The 21895-nt window shown below is 49.8% G+C and overlaps 1 protein-coding gene across 1 annotated transcript in view; it reads left to right on the plus strand.

Annotated features, from left to right (window-relative positions):
• The window catches only part of LOC106814295 (teneurin-m-like), a 109147-nt gene that overhangs the window by 17778 nt on the left and 69474 nt on the right, over positions 1 to 21895 (plus strand). The window contains exon 2 of the mRNA XM_014818598.1: positions 16220 to 16479. Within this exon, the coding sequence (XP_014674084.1) occupies positions 16293 to 16479 (187 nt within the window). The 5' untranslated portion in view covers positions 16220 to 16292. The remainder of the gene's footprint in view (positions 1 to 16219; positions 16480 to 21895) is intronic.

Consider the following 21895-nt stretch of genomic DNA (forward strand, 5'->3'; position numbering starts at 1 on the left):
TGCGTGCGTGCGTGCGTGCGTGCGTGCGTGCGCGCGTGCGTGCATTATGGTATGTATGGGCGCATGCGCATTGGGATTCTATCGGCATACGTGTTCCGCGGCACGTGGACTGCACTGCTGTGACAGGCAAAGCATCGGAGTGCACTTAAAGCGCTCGTTGGTTTCGTGTACGTTCACGCTTAGCGACGTATTGTAATGCTTCGTATCTCGTGCTGCGCGTTCGGCAGCGGCCTGGAATGCTAATGAATCGCTGAAAAATTCTCGGTCGGCCGCCTAGGCTAGGGCCTGGGCTAGGCCGGTGCCGCTGATGCATCCATGCAGACGCACAGACACACATCGTGCTGTGCTGATACTAGTAGCTATACTGTAGGTGCGTGCGTGCGTGCGTACGTGCGTGCGTGCGTGCATGTGTTGCTCAATTATTGCCACATACCTGTTCGCCACGCGCAGTCGGCGACGGCGACGGCGGGGGAGGCGGTCGCATAACTGAATAAACGTCCGAATAAATTCCGTATCGGTTTTAATTCGCCGTAAATGATTTATGGTCGGTTTACACGCTAACGTCAATTACGGCTAAATGCATCACCAGAGAAAAGCTCGCTCACTCAGTTGGCAGCTCGCCTACGCGATGCGCATCATCCTTCCTCATGGTCATTGTTTATTTTAGCGATGCCCTGATACCTCCGCGATATTCCTTTTCCCGCTTACTCGCCGTCGCGCATTGTCGCGGCAGAAATGGCACGCGGCGGCGGCAGCAGCAACGGCGGCGGCAGCAGCAACGGCAGCAGCAGCAGCGGCGGCAGCAGCAGCAGCAGCAGCAGCAGCGGCGGCGGCGGCGGCGGCGGTAACAGCAGCGGCGGCGGCAGTGAGCGAGATTGTTGCACGGCTGGCTTTCTAACTCGCGTCTCAAGTGCGCTCGTGTGGCTCGGGGAAAATATCCAGAAAGGCGCGCGCGCAGCGCAGCGCCCTATTATTTGTTTCGGTCGCGCGCGCGCGTTTGTCGAGGGCAAATGACTAGAAACATCATTCATGATCGCCTCGGTGAACTTATTACAATTTGCTAGCATTCTAGTCGCAATGAAAAGAGTCGTGGCAGCAACGGGTGTAGTAGTCATCATCAGTGGGACAAGGTCGAGGTTTGTGCTGTTAGCGGGTCACGTGAATGCATTTAGAGGGAGAGAGAGGGAGAAGAGAGAGTGTTTTCGTGCGTGCGCGTGCGTGCGTGTGTGATAGTGGAAGCGAGTGGATGAGTGAGACAGAATGAGTGAGTGAGAGGGAGTTAGGGAGATGGGGTGAGAAGGAGAGAGAGAGAGAGAGAGAGAGAGAGTGCGTAAATGAGAGAAGGAGAAAGAGAGAGAGAGAGAGAGAGAGAGAGAGAGAGAGAGAGAGAGAGAGACCGTGTGAGTGAGCGAGTGAGAGTAAGTGAGAGTAAGCCAGAAACCGAGAAAGGGGGAAGGGGGAGGGGAGCACTCTCGTCACCGTCGCTCCTCTGGGACTCGCCCGCGTAAACGGGCAAAAAATGCGGGGCGGCGGCCCCCTGTCACCGGTCGTCGCGTGACAGTTGACAAATGATGCTCGCGCCTCATCCAGCCGTCACCTGTTATTTACGATGTGACACGGCAATGAGCGTCAGTGTTTCCCCGCGGTATGAGTGTAATGTTGTTGTACGCCGTCGGCTATCCGATATCAGCACGGGTGTGCGTGCATGTGTGCGTGCGCGCGTGTGTGCATGTATGCGTTCGTGTGTGCGTGCGTGGGTGCGTGCGTGCGTGTGTGGGTATGTGCGTGTATGTGCGTGCGTGCGTGTGTGTGCGTGCGTGTGTGCATGCGTGTGTGTGTGCGTGTATGTGCGTGCATGTGTGTATGCGTGCGTGCGTGCGTGCGTGTGCGCGCGTGTGTGTGTGTGCGTGTATGTGCGTGCGTGCGTGCATGTGCGTGCGTGCGTCTGCGTGCGTAATGCAGTCACGTTACGAGCCACGCAAACCGCTGTGCCGTCACGTGATACGCAGACGAATTCGAACGCCGATGGGCGAGAGGGCGCCACCCTCGATGCGTAACACCTCCATTGCCATGGCGGACGACGTAGTGTCGTATACGAGAGACGTCGTCCGCTGAAAGATCGCGAGCAGCGGGAATGTCGATCGCAGCATTTCTTGCTGACGGCCGCAGTAAACGGACAAATTAACCGCGCCAGCCGAGATTTAGCGTGACGTTATCGCCAGCGGACTGGTGTTCACGACGAAGATTTATGACAGAAAATTGCGGGCGTGTATATAAATATATAACAGTGAAGTTACGCTCGTTACCGCTGCCGTCGGGGTTTCTGTCTAGGTGTTTTGTTTCGAGTGTGAATAACCGGACAGGTGTGAATCGGTCATTTGTAAATTATTGGACTGCATCCGGCGGTCGTTGGATGCTGGCAGCCCACGAGGCTGGCAGTATTATGTAATTATATGTATATATGTATTAGTATATAATATGTAGTTATGCACTGCATTAATTCCAACTCATGGTGTTAGCAGCCCTTGGCTCCGAAGATATTGTTTAGCTCCGTTGTTTTTGCTGCTAAAAATACTGGCAGAGGTTGAAGTTGAAGACGTTATATATAATTGGTGTTTTGCGGAAGATCGCGCCGCTTGTCATATGCAGGGAAATTGTTGTGCGAAACGTGAGCTGTTTATTGTTCGCGCGCTTCGTCTTTGTTTCGTCTGTGCTTTCCGTGGCTTTACGAGGAGCTGTTCTCTTGATCGCGAGCTAGCCAGCTTCCTGCAGTACCTGCCTGCATGACTCTCGTACGGTCTCTACGGCATCCCGACTGTGTCTTCTCGTGTCTATGCAGAAATTCGGTTAGCAGTACATGCACTTCAATACGTGTGTGAAAACGCCAGGTATGGAGCTTTTGCGTATGTGTGCAAGAATACTTTTGTGTGCATGCGTGCGTGGGTGCGTTCGTGCTTCGTGCTTCGTGGTCAAAATATTCGTGAGAATATCAGACACTCAGAATTGTAAGCCACCGTTTAAAAAAAGCAGGTCTTTGTACATCGATGTGCAGAAACGCACGGTTCCGTGAAGCTAAATAGGCAAGTTATTGAATAATATTGACATGCCGTAAACTCATTCTCTGCCGCACTTATCGGCGTGGGATTGACGCCTGGGCGTGCACGCCTGCACCCACACAAGGGTTTGTTTCAGCGTCTCAATTCATAGCCGTTCGTTCTTTGTTTGGCGATTGCCATTTTCCTGCGGTGAGCGCGTCGTCGTAATGAAGCCTGCCGCTGCGTGTGAGTGTGTGCATGTGTGTGTGTGCGTGCGTGCGAGTGTGTGCGTGCGTGTGTGCGTGTGCGTGTGCGTGTGCGTGTGTGTGTGTGTGCATGTGTGCGTGTGAGCGTGTGTGCGTGTGCGTGTTGATTGCCGTCGCCTGTATGTGTGTAAATGTATGTGTCTGTGTGTAAACTATTGTGGGTTGTCTTCGGCTGCTTGACGGCATGTTGCTGCGTTCATCTAAAACGTGAGGCTGGGAAAGAAGACTTACGCATCGCCGGTGTAGCATGACAGACATCCCCCAATGGCCAACGTCCCCCCTCATACATTGCGCATGAGCATGTGCGTGTCTGGCAGGGTGCATGGCGCGTTTGATTGCCCCATGGAGATTTAACCTTTCTTTGCCCGTGCACAATGTATATAGGATAGGGTAAAAGTTTGCCACAGGGGGGATGTGTACCATGTTACACCGGCGACGCCCCAAGGTACCCTGCGTAGTCAAGCCTGTGCGGCAGGACGATGAAGATGCGGACGGCGATGACAGAAGGGCGCTCTGCGGAGGAAGGGCGGATATCGGTATGAAACCCGCTGCTGCGCTTGTTTATTTGAAGAGCTGATCGCGAGGAGGCAGGCCAAAAAATACGCGCCGGCGATGAATGACAAAGAGAGGAAAAGCGAGTCAAAAAAAGTGGATGAGAGGATTTGAGAGAGAGAGAGAGTGAGAGAGAGAGAGAGAGAGAGCGAGAGAAGGAGAGAGAGAGAGAGTGAGGGAGAGAGAGAGAAAGAGAGAGAGAGAGAATGAGGGAGTCAGTGAGTAAGAGTAGGACGTAGGGAGAGAGAAAGAGTAAAAGGGATAGTCAGGAAAAGAGAGCAGAGAAAAGAAGCGAAGAGAGCCCGAGAGAGCGGAAATGGGAGCGAGAGAGGAGAGCGAGAGAGAGATGAGAGCGAGAGAAAGAGGGGGGAGTGCCTATTCTAATTCAGCAGACTATATACACGACACCCGCCGCGTCGATGAGTGAGGCTAACCACGTGGAGGGCACGTTCTCCTTGCACGCTGCCGAACGTGGGATGGAGTGCGGCACGTGCACGGCGGAGAGCAGCCGCGGCCATCACACGCACGCACGCACGCACGCACGCACGCACGCACGCACGCACGCACGCACGCACGCACACACACACACACACATACACACACACACACACACACACACGCACACACGCGCACGCACACACACACACACACGCTACAGCACACACCAACATACACACAACACGCACAAGCGCGCGCGCAGCGCACACACACGCAGCGCATACACACCACGCACGCACCGGGAGTAGCCACGCACGGCAACGCAACGCGAGCAACATGTACGCACCTCTCTCACACACGCATCACACACGCACACACACACAACACACACACACACATATATATATATACGCGCGCGCTCACACACACACACACACACATACGCATACACACACGCACGCACACGCACGCACACACATACGCACGCACATACGCACGCACGCACGCACGCACACGCACGCACACGCACACGCACGCACGCACACACATTTGAATTGACCCGACCTCATAACACCTGCCAGGCGTGGAGGGAAGAATGATAACCTATATATTATACCGTTGTCATGCAGCCTCTCTCACACGTAGGCTCCATGCATGCGCCACCGTGTCGCACTAATACACCCATCCTGTTAATCCTGTCGTCATTCGTTTTCATCGTACCCGCTCTCTAAACCTTGATGCATAAATACGTAATGCAATGAAACTTATTAAAAGCGGATAATAAAATATTACGAAATGAATTATGCAATAGTATGTGCGCATCGTAGGCAAGGTGACCTGTCCGTGTATAGTTGTTACTAATATAGAGACTAACGCGGTGCACTAACCGTTATTAACCCGCCGTTCGCTCGGTTAATATGCCGATTCCAACACGTTTATCTTACGTTGATATTGCGTTAGATTGGAGTAGGCCTTCTTCAGAGTAGGTAAGTGCAAAGCATTGCCATTATCTCTTCAGACGATTGGCCGTCTTCTCTTGACGATGGTATTAAGGTTTTCCATAGATTTTCAGCGAACAGATGTTATTCAATGTAAATATTGCGCTCCGAGATTCAATAACTGCGATTAATCTGAAAAGGCTGGAGTGTAATAGCGTTTTAATAACCCCACGTGTTGCCTGCGCGAAATCCGATTCGCCATTGATTATGTTCTTAATGCGATATCTCATTTAAAACAAGATTCCGTAGGAAGTAGTATCGGCTTGAGAATTTTGAATTTCTTGATTTAATTTGGCAGAGGGATCAATGTATCGGTCTCCCGCAGACTTTTTGCGTCTCTTGATTATTCCCTAGTTAATGTTGACGCAATTAACAAGATCGCATTTATAACGAACATTTTTGCTATTCCTTTGTTTGTAAATAGAGTGCAGGACACTATGCCGGGCTACGGTGCAGTTTGTTTCCAGTATAAGCTTGCAGCAGCAGCTCGGTATTATACACTCGCGTCGAAAAGGCGATTCGCACTGATGGCTGAATTTAATTGCGGCAGTAGTTACCTGCGCGAAGCACTTCAGAAGGCAGCTTCAATGGCGTCTAACCTCGCCATGCACACAGAGGCACGGCGAAAGTCTGTCGAACTGATCAGAGAATGATCATTTTACGCCGAAGCAGATTTGACCAATTATCTATTTCTGTACAGAAATTGGCCTCGTTACGCAGGTCTGTTCCTCTCGCCGATATACGAGAGTTTCGCCCGCAATCGTGGTTTTTTTCCCGATCTGATAAGAAAATTACCTGTATATGCTTGTTTGTGCGTATACGCGCCCGTATATCATCGCTAGTTCAAGTATCCACGATGAAAAATATTGAAAGAGCGCCGAGAATAGAACGAGAAAATAGTCGTCCAATTAAGCTTGCCTGTTAGAATACAGTATTTTCTGATTTTACGTAAATATAATAGTAAGCGGCCGGCGATGCGGCATTTCATCGCAGTTGACCGATACCTGCAGGATGTTCAAAGGTTTTCACACATTATGGCGCAGAACGCACGTGCGTGGGTTTGCGCGCAAGCTCGTAGAGCGAGATGAGCGTGGCATAGTAAGGCTAGCGGAATCACAGGCACTTGGAACGTCTCAATGAAAAAAATTAATGGTAAATAAACACGAAATGTACCAAAGTCTTAATGTTTCTCTACTCTATCTCGCCTATAATCACCTGTAAATGCAGGTCAAATGCTCATCTGCAACACACAAGTACACCGCACGCCCGCCCTGCGCTGCGTGCACAAACAACATGAATAAGAGCAAGAGAGCGTTCATGTTGTTTGTGCACGCAGCACAGGGCGAACACAGCAGAAACATTAAGACTTTGGTACATTTCGTGTTAATTTACCATAATTTTTTTTTATTGAGACGTCCCAAGTGCCTGTGAGCGGAATACGCTGATCGAACTTAATTTATTTTATCTATACACCAGTCAATGCAAGTGTCACTAACGCTTCAATGTAAGAAATCTACGGCAATATCAACTAACCAACAATTTTACATGATAATAGCTTGATTATATCAAGCACAGATTAATTATGCTAGTGAATGATATGCCTACACGCACGATAGCTGTAGGAATAGGTCCATATACTCCATATAACGTCCATGGTCCATGGGAAGTCCGTGTACGTAGATACCCTACATGCGAATAGTAATATAAATCATAACAAAAATCTGTTATCCGCGTGGTGGGCATGTGTGGTCTCATCGGTGTATTTGTTACGATGAGTAATCGCTAACTCTGTTGCCGTATTACTGTGACATCATCTGCTGCCCTCCCTCACTGCACCACACACCCGCGCATTAGCTATGCGTGCTCCCGCCGAGACCGGTGGGCGTTCTCCGCAGATACGCGGATGATGCAGATGATTATTAATTGATGTCGTTAGTCGTTAGTGCGTGCGTGAGATGATGCTGCTGCCGCCGCTGTTGATGCTGCTGCTGCTGCTGCTGCCGCTGCTGTTGTTGTTGTTGTTGTCACTGCTGATGTTGTTGTTGCTGCTGCCGCTGGTGTTGTTGTTGTCACTGCTGCTGTTGTTGTTGCTGCTGCTGGCACTGCCGCTGTTGATGCTGCTGCTGCTGCTGCTGCTGCTGCCGCCGCTGTTGTTGTTGTTGTCACTGCTGCTGTTGCTGCCGCTGTTGTTGTTGTTGTCACTGCTGCTGTTGCTGCCGCTGTTGTTGTTGCTGCTATTGCTGCTGCTATTGCTGCCGATGCCACTGCTGCTGGCACTGCTGCTATTGCTATCGATGCTGCTGCTGCTGCTGCCGTAGCTGCCGTAGCCGCCGCCATATATAACGTTTCTCTGATGTGAGCACAGGTGGACGTTTTCCACGCGTGTAGTGTGAAGGCGTTAGAATATCAGGAGCGCCATAACATAGATGATAGATATAATAGGTAGATCAATATTATGATACTGCTGATGATATCCCCCTCTCTCTCTCTCTCGCTCCCACGCATACCCACACATACACACGCGTGTATATACTGAGCCTTCGCACCTAACCAATGATCCTGTCTACTGACAAACCCTGTCTCCTTCGTCCACGTAACGTATGCTGTGATGGTTAACCGCCCTAATCCAACAATCGTACATAACACCGTACTAAATTCGCGTAACTACCTAACACACTAGGGGCGGTGGCTTTAGGCAGCCTATATATTCCCCACTATTTGGCAGACAGACCGTTTCGGCTTATACATGGGCATCTGTATGGCAATTCGAATATTGAATAGTAATATGGGTTTCCTATTTGTAAGGGGGTCTTGTCACCCATGTGTATCATAGTTTATCGCGTGAGGCTGTCAAGGTAGATGTCCCATTCGAGAACAGAATATACGAAAGCGTTTGCAATAATGGAATTTTGCATAAGCGAAGGCACGCGCCAACGCTCACGCATAATGTACATTGCATATATTATGATACACGCGCACATTATCCGCACAGTGCGGACACCACATTATACATTTACAAGGCTCTCAGCGAATTTTCAATATTTAGATATTACGAGTATTTACCCTCGGGTCATATTCGGTCATTCATATTTGACCAGTGGGCAGAGTTAATGGACAAAGTCGCTGCGACCACTTTACGTGCATATCATTGAAACCATCACAGGACGTGGCCGGGTCGATCTGAGCCCGTGCATTGATCCAAACTGAGATGACGAAGACATTGGTAGACGGACGCCGACGCCGTACGGAGCTCACGTTTGCTACGGGGAAGGGAGCTGTCTGTGTGAATTCGTGGGCTATAGGGCGACGGTCTCGCTCGCTCATGCTTTATTCATCGGTGGCAGTGTTCGTGGTGTCGCATCATTGACAGGGATGCTGGCCCGCCCCAGCGCGCCGCGTGTGTGAGCATGCGGAGTTTACGCTGCTGCTGCTGCTGCTGCTGCTACTGCTGCTGCTAACCGCTACACGCGTGCGTACGCACGCCTCTCGTTTCCTTAGAGAGTCTCCACCTTTCGGTCAACTTTTGCTGTGCGTGCGTGTGTGCGTCTCTGCGTACGTGTGCGCGTGTGCGTGCGTATGCGCGTCTGTGCGTACATATGTGCATGTGTGCGTGCGTACGGGCGTCTGTGCGTATATGTGTGCGTGCGCTTGTTCCCCTGTGATCGTAAGTTTAGTAGCTATGTGTCGCCGTATGCGCTCGCCATGTTAATCGCTCATCGTCAGGTGTGCTTTTTTTACCTGGAGATGCAATTAAGTCCTCTCTACGAACAAGTAGTTAGTTATTCAAGAGCAGCAACATATATATCGGCCGGCGTTTATTCTACGCGCGCATTTTAACGAAGGCTAGTGGTTTCTAATTAGACGATTCAGAGCATTTCTATTCTTCGCATCTTGACGACTCTATTTAATTCTGCCGCACAAGAGAGCGCGCGCGTGTGTGAGCTTACATGGGGCGTCTTTCTACGCGGCGATATAGCGCATCCCACTCTCCGACCAGACGCAAGTAATTATCTTCAGGGTGTTCTTATCTGCAATTTCCCATTGATTCGGGACCTATGTTGTAATTTTAAAATTTAAACGGAGATCATTATGTAGATTTATGTGGAGAGCCGGCTGAGTGACAGTCGTATTGTGGTGATGGGGCGCTGGACAGGTGCACGCTATTGTCGCGTTATTGAATATCTTCAAGGCATTACATTAGCGTAATGGAACCCGGCACAAAACACGACGGGGTAGAAAGATTGTGGCGGAGCATGAATAGCGAGTTGTGGCATCATCTGTAGCCGCGTACGTGCAGCATTATTGTTTCACCCATTCCGCATGTCGGATCGAATCGCTGCATTCAGCATGTTGTCAAATGCTAAAATACCTCATTACCGCGCCTACAGGTAGAGTGATGGTTGCCGGGGGCAACCGTAAGGTATCTTCACACGCAACTTCACAGCTTCCATTGTTGGCTTTAGTTTTATTTCGGGGCGGATCGATCGCGAAATTCACTTATTTAAAGCTGCACCGACTGCGCGTCTGGCTGCCACTTCCTCAGTACTGTGTGCGCTGAAGGAGGGGCCTTTTCATCGGGGTGGTTTTGCTATCGCGTTTTCGGGCGCGCGACCACCTGGTTGCGTGGCCGCGGGCGTTCACGCGCGACGTGCGAACGAGACAAGCACGCTAATGAATTTTGTAAAGCAGGTAGCATAAAAGCGCATCGCAAGCAGGATTAGCTTCACGCACTGGGGTGATGGGTGGTGGTTGAGTCGCGGGAGGACGCGCCGGGGAGGATGCGGGGGGGGCACGTGGAGAAGTCCGCGGTCGCGGGAAGAGGGCGTGGCGGAGAGGATGCGGAGGGGGAGGGCATGTGGGGGAGGTACGCGGTCGTAGGGAGTGCGCGGAGGAGGACGTGGCGGGGAGGGCGTGGTGTGTAAGGGGTCGGGGAGGGGGGGTGTGCGCTAACAAGCACCCAGCCTCACCCCCCTCTCCTAAACCCGAGCGACCGCAGCCACGCCTATATAGCGCATCCGTGTACCCCCTGCTTTCGTCGCGTCGCACCCGTTCTACCCGAATTTATTTCTCGAGAGAGAGAGAGAACGAGAAAGAGGTGGAGCGAGTGAAAGGGAGAACGAGAAAGAGGGAGGCCGGGCGAGAGAGAGAGAGAGAGAGAGAGAGAGAGAGAGAGAGAGAGAGAGAGTGGCACAACGACAACACCACACACACACACAGCACACACACACACACAGCACACAACACATACGCACACACATACCGACACGCAATACGGACACGCACACTGACATACGCACGGCATGCACGCAGCACGCACACGCACGCACGATGACGCCACTGCACGCACGCACGCACGGACAACACGTTAAATTGACCCGGCCTCCTAACACTCGGCCAGGCCGTGAGGGAAGAATGATTAACCTATTAATTATACCGTTGTCAATGGCAGCCTCTCTCACACGTAGGCTCATGCATGCGCGCACCGTGTCGCAAGCTAATACAACCCATCCTGTTAATCCTGTCGTCATTCGTTCAATCGTACCGCGCTCTCTAAACCTTGAATTGCAATAAATACGTAATGCATGAAAGCTTATTAAAGCGGATAATAAAAATATTACGAAATGAATTATGCAATAGATGTGCGCAATCGTAGGCAAGGTGACCTGTCCAGTGTATAGTTGTTACTAATATAGAGAATAACAGCGGTTGCACGCAACCGTCTATAACCCGCCGATTCGGCTCGGTTAATAATGCCGATTCCGAACACGTTTATCTTACGTTGATAATTGCGTAGATTGGAGTAGGCCTTCTTCAGAAGTAGGTAAGTAGCAAAGCATTGCGCAATTATCTCTTCAGACGATTGGCGGCGTCTCTCATTGACGATGGTATTAAAGGATTTTCCATAGCTTTTCAGCGAAGCAGATGTTATTCAATGTAAAATATTGCGCTCGTCGGAGATTCAATAACTGCGATTAATCTGAAAAAGGCTGGAGTGTAATAAGCGTTTTAATAACCCCACGTGTTGCCTGCGCGAAATCCGATTCCGCCAATTGATTATGTTCTAATAGCGAATATCTCATTACAAACAAGATTTCCGTAGGAAGTTAGTAATCGGCTTGAGAATTTTTGAATTCCTTGATTTAATTTGGGCAGAGGGAATCAATGTAATCGGTCTCCCCGCTGACTTTCTGCGTCCTCTTGAATTATCCGTCTAAGTTTAATGTGACGGCAATTAACAAGATCGCATTTATAACGAACATTTTTACTATTCGCTTTGTTTGTATATAGAGTGCAGGACACTAGATGCGCGGCTACGGTGCCAGTTTGTTTCCAGTATAAGCTTAGCAGCAGCAGCTCGGTATTATACACGTCGCGTCGAAAAGGCGATTCGCACTGATGGCTGAATTTTCAATTGCGGCAAGTAATTTTACCATGCGGAGCGAAGCACTTCAGAAGCAGCTTCCAATGGCGTCCTAACCTCGCGCATCACACAGAGGCACGGCGAAAAGTCTGTCGAACTGATCAAGAATGATCATTTTACGCCGGAAGCAGATTTGACGCAAAATTATCTATTTCTGTACAGAAATTGCCTCGTTACGCAGGTCTGTTCCTCTGCGCTCGATAATACGACCGAGTTTCGCCCGCAAATCGTGGTTTGTTTTTCCCGATCTGATAAGAAAATTACCTGTAATATGCTTGTTTTGTGAGTATACGCGCCCGTAATATCATCGCTAGTTGCAAGTATCCACGATGAAAAATATTGGAGGAGAGGCGCCGAGAATAGAACCGAGAAAATAGTGCGTCCAATTAAGCTTGCCTGTTAGAATACAGTATTTTCTGATTTTAGCCGTAAATAATAATTAGTAAGCGGCCGGCGGATGCGGCAATTTCATCGCAGTTGACCTATACCTGGCAGGAATGTTTCCAAGTTTTCACAGGCATTATGGCGCAGACGCAGGCGTGGTGGGTTGGCGCGCAAAGCTGCGTAGAGCGAGATGAGGCGTGGCATAGTAAGCGCTAGGCGGAATCACAGGCAGCTTGGAACGTCCTCAATGAAAAAAAATTAATGGTAAATAAACACGAAATGTACCAAAGTCTTAATGTTTTCTCGTACTCTATCTCGCCTTATCAGCCTGTAAATGCGCAGGTCAAAATGCTGCAATCTGCAACCACACAAGTATAACCGCACGCCGGCAGCCCTGTGCTGCGTGCAGCAAACAACATGAATAAAGCCAAGAGAGAGTTCATGTTGTTTGTGCTACGCAGCACCAGGGCGAACACAAGGCAAGAAAAACATTAAGACTTTGGTAGCATTCGTAGTTAAATTTAGGCATGAAATTTTTACAATTTATTGAGAACGTCCAAGTGCCTGTGAGCGAATACGCTGATCGAACTTAATTTATTTTGATCTATTACACCAGTCAATGGCAAGTGTCCTAACGCTTCAATGTAAGAAATCTTACGGCAATATCAACTAACCAACGATTTACATGATAATAGCTTGATTATAATCAGCACGATTAATTATGCTAGTGAATGAATATGCCTACACGCACGATAGCTTGTAGGAATAGTCCATATACTCCATATAAGTCCAATCGGTCCAATGGGAAGTGTGGCAGCGTAGATACCCTACATGCGAATGAGTAATATAAATTGCATAAAAAAATCTGTTATCCGCGTGTGGGCATGTGTGGTGTCAATCGGTGTATTGTTACGATGAGTAATCGCTAACTTCTGTTGGCCGTACTACTGTGACATCATCTGCTGCCCTCCTCGACTGCACCAACACACCCAGCGCATTAGCCTATGCGTGGCTCGCGCCGAGACCGGTGGGCGTTCTCACGCCAGATACGCGGATGATGCAGATGATTATTAATTGATTGTCGTTAGTTCGTTAGTGCGTGCGTGAGATGATGCGCGCTGGCGCCGCTGTTGGATGCTGCTGCCTGCTGGCTGCTGCCGCTGCTGGTTGTTTGTTGTTGTTGTCACTGCTGCTGTTGTTGTTGCTGTGGCTGTGTTTGTTTGTTGTCACTGCTGGCTGTTGTTTGTTGCTAGCTGCTGGCACTGCCCGCTGTTGATGATGCTGCTGTTTTTTTGCTGCTGCTGCCAGCCGCTGTTGTTGTTGTTGTCACTGATGCTGTTGGCTGACTGCGCTAGTTTGTTGTTGTTGTCAATGCTGCTGTTTGCTGCGCTGTTGTTGTTGCTGGCTATTGCTGCTGTATTCGCTGCCGATGCCACTGCTGCTGGGCACTGCTGCTATTGCCTATCGAATGGGCTGGCCCTGCTGCTTCGCTGGCTGCCGTAGCTGCCGTATTCCGCCGCATATATAACGTTTCTGCTGAAATGTGAGCACAAGGTGGAACGTTTTCCACGCGTAGTTAGTGTGAAGGCTTAGATATCAGGGAGCGCCATAACATAGATGATAGATATAATAGGTAGATCAATATTATGGATACTGCTGATGAATATCCCCCCCCTCTCTCTTCTTCGCTTCACGCATACCCCACAATACACACGCGCTGTGTATATACTGAGCCTTCGCACCTAACCAATGATCTGTCCTACTGACAAACCGCTGTGCTCTTCGTCACGTAACGTATCTGTGATGGTTAAGCCGCCCTAATCAACAATCGTAACATAACACGCGCGTACTAAATTCGCGTAACTACGGCTAACACAACTAGGGGCGGTGCTTACACACACACACACACACACACACACACACACACACACACACACACACACACACACACACACACACACACACACACACACACACACACACACACACACACACACACACACACACACAAACACACACACCATGGTTATACGCGCGTTACAGCACGCGGTGTAGAATAACGACGTGATACCAAATTATTGTGCTATTAAAAAATTCACCTAGCGGGACGTGTGTGTAGCGGGACGTGTGTGTGTCGGGGCTGGTAAAAAGCTTGGCAATGTGATTATGATTCGGACGACTGCGGCGCGTGTGAAAGATTGCTCAGCGCCGTGTCGACGTTAATTAGATGCAAGCATCGGGGCGCTAGAGCCGCGCGCGGGGGGGGGGAGACAGTCGTCGGACGCGGACACGACGACGACGCGTTTTAAATAATTTCATTATAAATCTCCGGGTGAATCAGTCGTCGGGCGTTTATTAGGCATGTTGCGACGCGTGTTGCGGCGGCTAGCGACAAACGGTCGCAGACGCTCACTAGTTTACGGCGGTGGAAATAAGCGCGTGTTCGTGCGAGAGATCGTGATCGCGTTCGCGCATGTGTGCGTATATGTGTGCGCTCCTGCGTTCGTACGTGCGTGTAATATGTGCATGTGTATATGGGTTACAACGGAGGAAATAGGTGCGCGTGTGCGAGAGAGCGTGCATGCTCGCGTTCGCATATACGTATGTATGTGTGCGTGCATGCGTTCGTGCGTGCGTGCGTATGTGTGTGCGCGGGCGTGTGTGCGCTTCACCGTATCCGGTCCAATATTGACAGAATTGGCGCCTCCGCAACCAATCCTTCTCCCCATCAGCTGCTAATCAAAATCTACACTACTTGCAATGTCCGGCGATCGGTGTCGACAAGTCTGGCCTAGTTCCTTATTAAATTACACACTTTCGAGCGCGCGTTTAATCACAAACGCGTGTACTGTACGCGCCCGCGAGTAGGTGGCGCTGGTATCGCACCGGTCTCGCGGGCGGGTGAGCGCTCAGACGAGATCGCGTTCAATCGCAGACGCGCTTCAACTCCGGACTCGTGATTGTGATTACGAACATTGCGTGAATATAAACGCTGCTGCGGACGCGGTGTCTGTGATTACAAACGCGTCTGATCATAGCTGGTGTCGAGTCGGTCGCTGCTCGTATTGTAGCGACCCCATGTTTCTAAGCCGCCATTATCTCCGCCTGATTGCTAACCTTATTTCGAATCGTTAGAGACAGACTCGATAATTAGGCACGCGTAATTCAATATGCAAAACTTTGGAAATGCGGTTCATCGGGCAGACATGTCACGTTAGACGCAATGCCATTCGCGGAGATAATTGTATTTATTTTTCCTACGGAAGCCCTCGCGTCTGACCCCGCCGCCGTGCGCATGCGCATGCCGGATTTCGTTTTCACTATGTGAATTTTATGCGTCGTCTATGTTTGCTCGCATATGCACGCGTACACGCACCGCACACTTCACTTATGATGTTACGATGCCGGCGCAATAACAGACAAATCTTCTCACACACAGCTGATCGTCACTCATATGCGGGCCTGTGCACATTGACAACGAATAGCATATACGTATACCCTGCTCCGTCGACACTACGCTTATCATCGGCTGCGGCTGTTCGCAAGCCAGACAGCTCAACCGGGAGATGCAGGGTAGTCAACCCGATATACCCCTAAGATACCAGGCAACCTGTCGGGAATGCGCCTTACACAAACATACACTTGCCTTAGATACACAGTTTTGCATGTGGTTACGCAGTAGGCAGAAGTTGCTTGGTCACAGACTGGTGCAGACGCCTGCAGCGCGTGCGCGGGCCCACACCGTGTGTGCGAGCCGAGGCACATAGCTTTGTGTTCTACTGCTACACATTCATTCGCGAGCGTTGTGATTTCAGAGAAAAGTGGAAAGTTAAACAGAACTGCATTTACACTCCGGTAACAATTTTCACTTCAAAAAACGCTGTTGATTTAATTGGCAGGAAATGGTGACAATTGACATTTCGAATGCCGGCGTACAACCGCGGCTAGCAAATTGCAACTTCCTCTGTATTGTGAAACAGAGAACCCCCACTCGTGCAACGCTGCAATTTCTCTCACTGTTGCCGTCGTTTGGTTGAAATAACCGTGCACACCGCAGACCCGATGTTTTTGTCGAGCTTTAGCCGTGGAACGAAGTAAGAACTTCTCTCGATCTTTTCTCGCCAGGAGCGAAGACTTATACATGGACGACGCCACCCACGTGACGCGCCCGCACTGAGTCTACTGCTGTTGTCCATCGATGGATGCCGGACAGACCGATTGGCAAGAGCGTAACCGCAGGACGCCCGGCCAGGGCAGGATGAGGAGGCAGAGGAGCAAAGAGTTTAGTCGTCATGACGACAGCTCGTCGGGTGATGATAACAATGGTCGTTTCAGTCCGGAGGACGTTAGAGCGAGAAATCCTAGGAACGTACAGACAATGAACGGTAAGTGTTATAAAGCCTGTGCGAACCCTAACATGTGTATTTTTCAATAAAAACACTAAACAACAATGTTTTACCATATTTGTTACTGCATGCCCTGTTACTGCCATTGTCTTGTTCAACAGTCACGCCGAACGGGTATAGCACATACATCGTGGCAGTTCATAGTAGTACGGGTAATACACCGTGGTAATATATATGTATTATATATATATATGTATATATATATATATATATATATATATATTCGTTCATAGGCATTCGCGTGGTGGCACTATATGTATTTACGCTGCACAAACACTTTTCAACAACTGAAACTGAAGCGCAAATGAAACAATCAGACGACATAGAATACATTAACATTTCAAGTGATATTTACACAAGTGTGGACTAACATAATTAGAATTTATTTACGAGGTTTCAATCGTTTTATTTTGGAAAGATGGCTTATGTATCAGTGGTGGGTAGTATATCCCATTCCGCAGCCGTATGTGCCTTGCTGCGTGTATTATTATACAATTTACTTAAGTAGTCGATTTAAGCAGATTTCGATTTAACGGTCGCAATATCGGTGCGATCTGCTATCGTGTAGCTTATATGTGCAGCCTACTAGCGGAATCGAATTCGGTGAAGAGGCTTTCTACGAAAGCCCAGAAGGCTCATGCGAAATGCGAAATGCGAACTTTCACTGTCGCGGTTGTAGCGCTCGGTGTGGCAAGCGTGAGAGACTGCATGCTGCCTACATGCCTGCATCGAGTAGGAGTAGCAGTTACTCCCACACAACCGTGTTCGCTGAGACGGAGAAAGGATGCTGCGCAGCCAAATCATTTATACTTCGTGGAACTATAATGTTTATATATATATATATCAAGAGTAGATAATAACGTGTTATTAATGATTATTAATGATGTTAGTAATAATGTGTTATTATCTACTCTTGATATATATATATATACGCTGTTTAATGTACATCGCCTCGGTCATCACGCGGACTATGGAAACAGAAATCTACACGCTGGAATGGAATCGCTGTAGCAGCGTTGTTCTGACGGACGGCGTCTCCCCCTCTCTCGCTCTCTCTCTCTCTCTCTCTCTCTCACTCTCTCTTTCTCTCTCTTTCTGCCAAATTCCCTCCTTTGTTCTCGCCCTATTTATCTATATCTCACTTAATCACCCATTCTCCCCATCTCGATCTTTCTGTCTTCCCCTCTCTCTCGGTCTCTCTCTCTCTCTATCTCTATCCTTAATCTCTCTCCCTCTCTTTCTTATATATCTACCCTCTCTCGCGCTCTCTTTCTCTCTCTCTCTATCTATCTGTATCTGTATCTGTATCTGTATCTCTATCTCTATCTCGCTCGCGACCAGTCGCGGCGTCCGATCTGTACGGATCACATTCCGCTGACATGGATCAGCAGCAGCACTCACTCACTCTAGCATATTCACTCACGCGACTCTGCGCGCGCCCCGTATTACACCGTGCTCTCCCGCATTACCACAGATAATCGCTGCTAGATCTCTCTAGCCGCTCTCTCCTTCCTGGCCGTCTATAACCCGGTGGGATTACCTAACCGTGCCTACATGCATGTCCTCCGCCACCGCCGCCATCTATGTTCCCCCGCCTCGGTTCGTCACCCACGTGCCGCGTTCACCCCCGCTGAACATTATATGAGCCGAACACGGTGGTCGATCGTGAATTTTATTAACCTCATAGCATTACACGGCCTAATAGGTTTAACGCACATCGGTCTTGTGGCCTCTAGGTCCAGAAAAGCAGATTATCCAGTGGCATTATGTCTGCACTATGCCACGTTGGAGTAGGAGGGGTGATTTGGACAGGTCATCGTGTAGAAATGCTGCCGCGGGTTTACAGTGGCGACTAATGGTATTAATGTGTCTGCAGAGATTCGATCGCTGCCTTGTGTAGCAGGGTCGCATCTTTGCTCCGCTCCCTGGTGGTGCCTTTCTCTTTCTCTTTCTCGCCCTCTCTTCACTCTCGCTCGCGCGCGCTCTCTCTCTCTCTCTCTCTCTCTCTCTCTCTCTCTCTCTCTTTGTCTCTGTCTTTGTCTCTCTCTCCCTTTCACTCGCGCACGCACGCCTTCACTTTCCTGTTCTTCTCGCCTCGCCACACTAGCTCGCTCTCTATTTCCCCTTCTCTCGCTCACACACACTCACATTCTCACACTCTCGCACACTACACTCTACTTCTTTCCCTCTCTGTGTGTGTCTTTCCCTTCCAGTCATCTCTCCCTGTGTCATTAGAATGGGAACCGAGGTGACATGAAATACTGAAGCATCGCTGTGTATAATAGCATTACAAACTTCAGCAAATCCTGCTTATTTGTCTTCTCGCTAAAAACTGTCAGAACCTATTCGGGGCGAGTCACCGAAATATTTACGTGCCAATCTCGCAATTTTCGAGTTCAGCGAATCTGTTTCGGACGTGCCGCCCTCTCTCTCCGTCAGCAATTGCTAGTAGATCTACCACGCGCTTGCACTGCATGAAAATGTACACGCACGCAGCACGCACGCACGCACGCACACGCAGTTACATACGCACATGCACGCACACGTGCTTGCCTACACACAGGCAGGCACACGTACCTACATGCAGATACGCACAGGCACGAAGGCATACGGGCACGTACGTACGTACGAATTCAAATCGGTTCTCAGTTGCTCAGCGATTGCTGCTAAAACCGCCTCGTCTGTCCGTCCAAGCCCACCACTTTGTTATGAAACAAAAGTTGCGGCCGGGAGAGAGGGGGAGCGCGCTAGCATAAACAGTATCGGGCGCGCCGCTGCCACGCCGCAGCGAGAGGATGAAGAGATGAAGGGAGGAGGGTCACGCGAGGTGAAGACGGGGGAGGCCGATGACGGCCGAGCGTGTAAATTCACCCACTCTCGAGATCTGCTGCTTTGTTTCCAAGTGGTCGCTTTCATAAATGATGGTGGGCCATGTGTTTCTGCCAGTGGTGCTGCTGCTGCTGCTGGCTGGTGGTGGTGGTGGTGGTGCTTCTGCTGCTGGTGGTGGTGGTGGTGGTGGTGTTGGTGGTGGTGTTGCTGGTGGCGGTGGCGGTGGCGGTGATGATGATGATGATAATGATGATGATGACGACAATGCCGAAGAAGAAGAAGAAGATGATGATGATTATAATGATGATAATAATGATGATGAGGAGGAGGAAGATGATGATGGGGATGATAGCGATGGTAGCGGAGGTGATACTGCTGCAGGTGCGGCTGCTGCTGCCGCCGCTGCTGCTGCTGCTGCTGCTGATGCTGCCGATGCTGCTGCTATTGGCTGCTGGTGTCGTGGCTGGGACGTGACGCACCAGCGTGCAGTCATCGGGCCCGCTTTAGCTTTTTTGCGTGTGTCGTGTGGGAGATAGAGAGATGTAAGCGAACCCGATATTTCATTCGTCGCGCGCGCCTCGCCTCTTAATCTTGTACACACAGCCGATGCTATCGCGCAGTGGATCGGTCTCCGAGCTGCCAGCATCTGTTCGATTCTCGAAATAAGTTACCAGCTCTCTGATTTCTTTTACGCGAATGCTGTCGTACGCTGGCGATGCGTGTCTACAGGTTAGTAACTGCGACGCCCAGTGAGATACTGCGCGATGAGGGGGAAAAAAATTTGTTTTTAATATTATTTCCCGTATAATTGCGGTTTAATAATTTATGGAATTAATTTAAAGAATATTATATCGTTTAATTGCGCCGATACCCGCTGCTGCGCTCCTCCGGCAACCAGCCGTGCGCTGTTCACTTACTTTGTCTGATGCCTGCGAACAACAGGTTGAGCCTAATCATTCGGAAAGAGTACCTGTGCGTAATTATTGAGGCAGAATGCTTGGTGGCTGCAGAGCGCGCACGGAATCAGTGCAGTCGGTGGTTTTCCCCCTCCTTCATTTTAACTGAGTCATAGACTCTCTAATTAATTGATTCTCTTTAACCCACTCATTCACATGCTCTCTCGCGCACTCACGCACGCACTCACTCACGCATTCGCTCCATCACTCACTCACTCACTTACTCACTCACTCACTCACTCACTCACTCACTCACTCACTCACTCACTCACTCACTCACTCACTCACTCACCGAACCCACTCACTCACTCACTCACTCACTCACTCACTCACTCACTCACTCACTCACTCACTCACTCACTCACTCACTCACTCACTCACTCACTCCCGTCCTCCCTTCCTCCCTTTCTCCATTCCTCCCACCCTCCCTCGCTCCCTATAGCTTCCTCTCTCCCTCCCTTGCTCCCTTCCTCCCTTCCTCCCTTCCTCCCTTCTTCCATGCCTGCCTTCCTCCTCCCTCCAACCCCTCCCTCTCTTTCTCTCTCTTTCTCTTTCGCTCTCATACTAAAGACGTTTCGTTGCGAGTACAAAGTGCGCACTTAACATAATTTACTCGCTAACCGCTGTACTTATCCAATTATTGTATCTTTCTGTTTCATGTTTTCGATCCGTGTCTATTTCGGTGGAATTGCTTTTGTAACTAGAGCATGTATTGCCCAATAGAGTATCAGATATGATATTTCTTTAACCAAGTACCAGACGCTGATCGGCACGTAAAAACGTCAGCATCCTTTTCTTACATCGACTATACCCTGAGCGGCAGAGTTGCGTCGGTGTTGAGCGCCGGCTGCTAGGTGCGCCCGATGCCAGCGGGTACCGACGGTCGGCCGATGTAAAAACATGGATACGGTTTCATGCAGGACTGGAAAACATTAGTCTCACGCGCCCGTTGATATGCTCAATCTGTTTGGTATTTAGCGGGCGGAAGATTGAGCGCGCGACGTTACGTGTCATCGCTTCGTCTTCCTCCGCATCTTTCGTCTTGCTAATGTAGAACCGGCGCGCAAGAACATTGTTGGCGATAAGAGCGATATGTACGCATCTGCTCTTGAGACGGGGCGGTTTCTTTTCACGCAGTAGAAGCGCGTAAGTAACCACGTGCGCGAATATCAGCAGATCTGCACATCGGTTCATTAGTTAGAACCCCTTCTCGAAGACATTAAAGACTGTTTTTCGTCTTATCCCATTGCATTCTGGAGCTGTGCCCATGCTATTGACCCCTTGCGCGGTCTTCTCTCCATCTCGTTTTGCTGGGGGGGGGGCTCTCTTTAGACATATAGCAGAGATATATCACTACTATTGATAGGATTGAGGGGCGCCGAGGATGTACAAGTGCTACGTGCGTAGGTACACTGCGATTAGTCACTGATGAATTGCCTACTAGAGGATATACGGTGATGTGGATGGAGAAACGTATCTGCAATTGTAACGCGATTCATCACCGGTTATTCCATCAGAGAACACACACACACACACACACACACACACACACACAGACAGACAGACAGACAGACAGACAGACAGACAGACAGACAGACAGACAGACAGAC

This window comes from Priapulus caudatus, unplaced genomic scaffold (genome assembly GCF_000485595.1).
Source record: "Priapulus caudatus unplaced genomic scaffold, Priapulus_caudatus-5.0.1 Scaffold26, whole genome shotgun sequence".
Taxonomy (NCBI): Eukaryota; Metazoa; Priapulida; class Priapulimorpha; order Priapulimorphida; family Priapulidae; genus Priapulus; species Priapulus caudatus.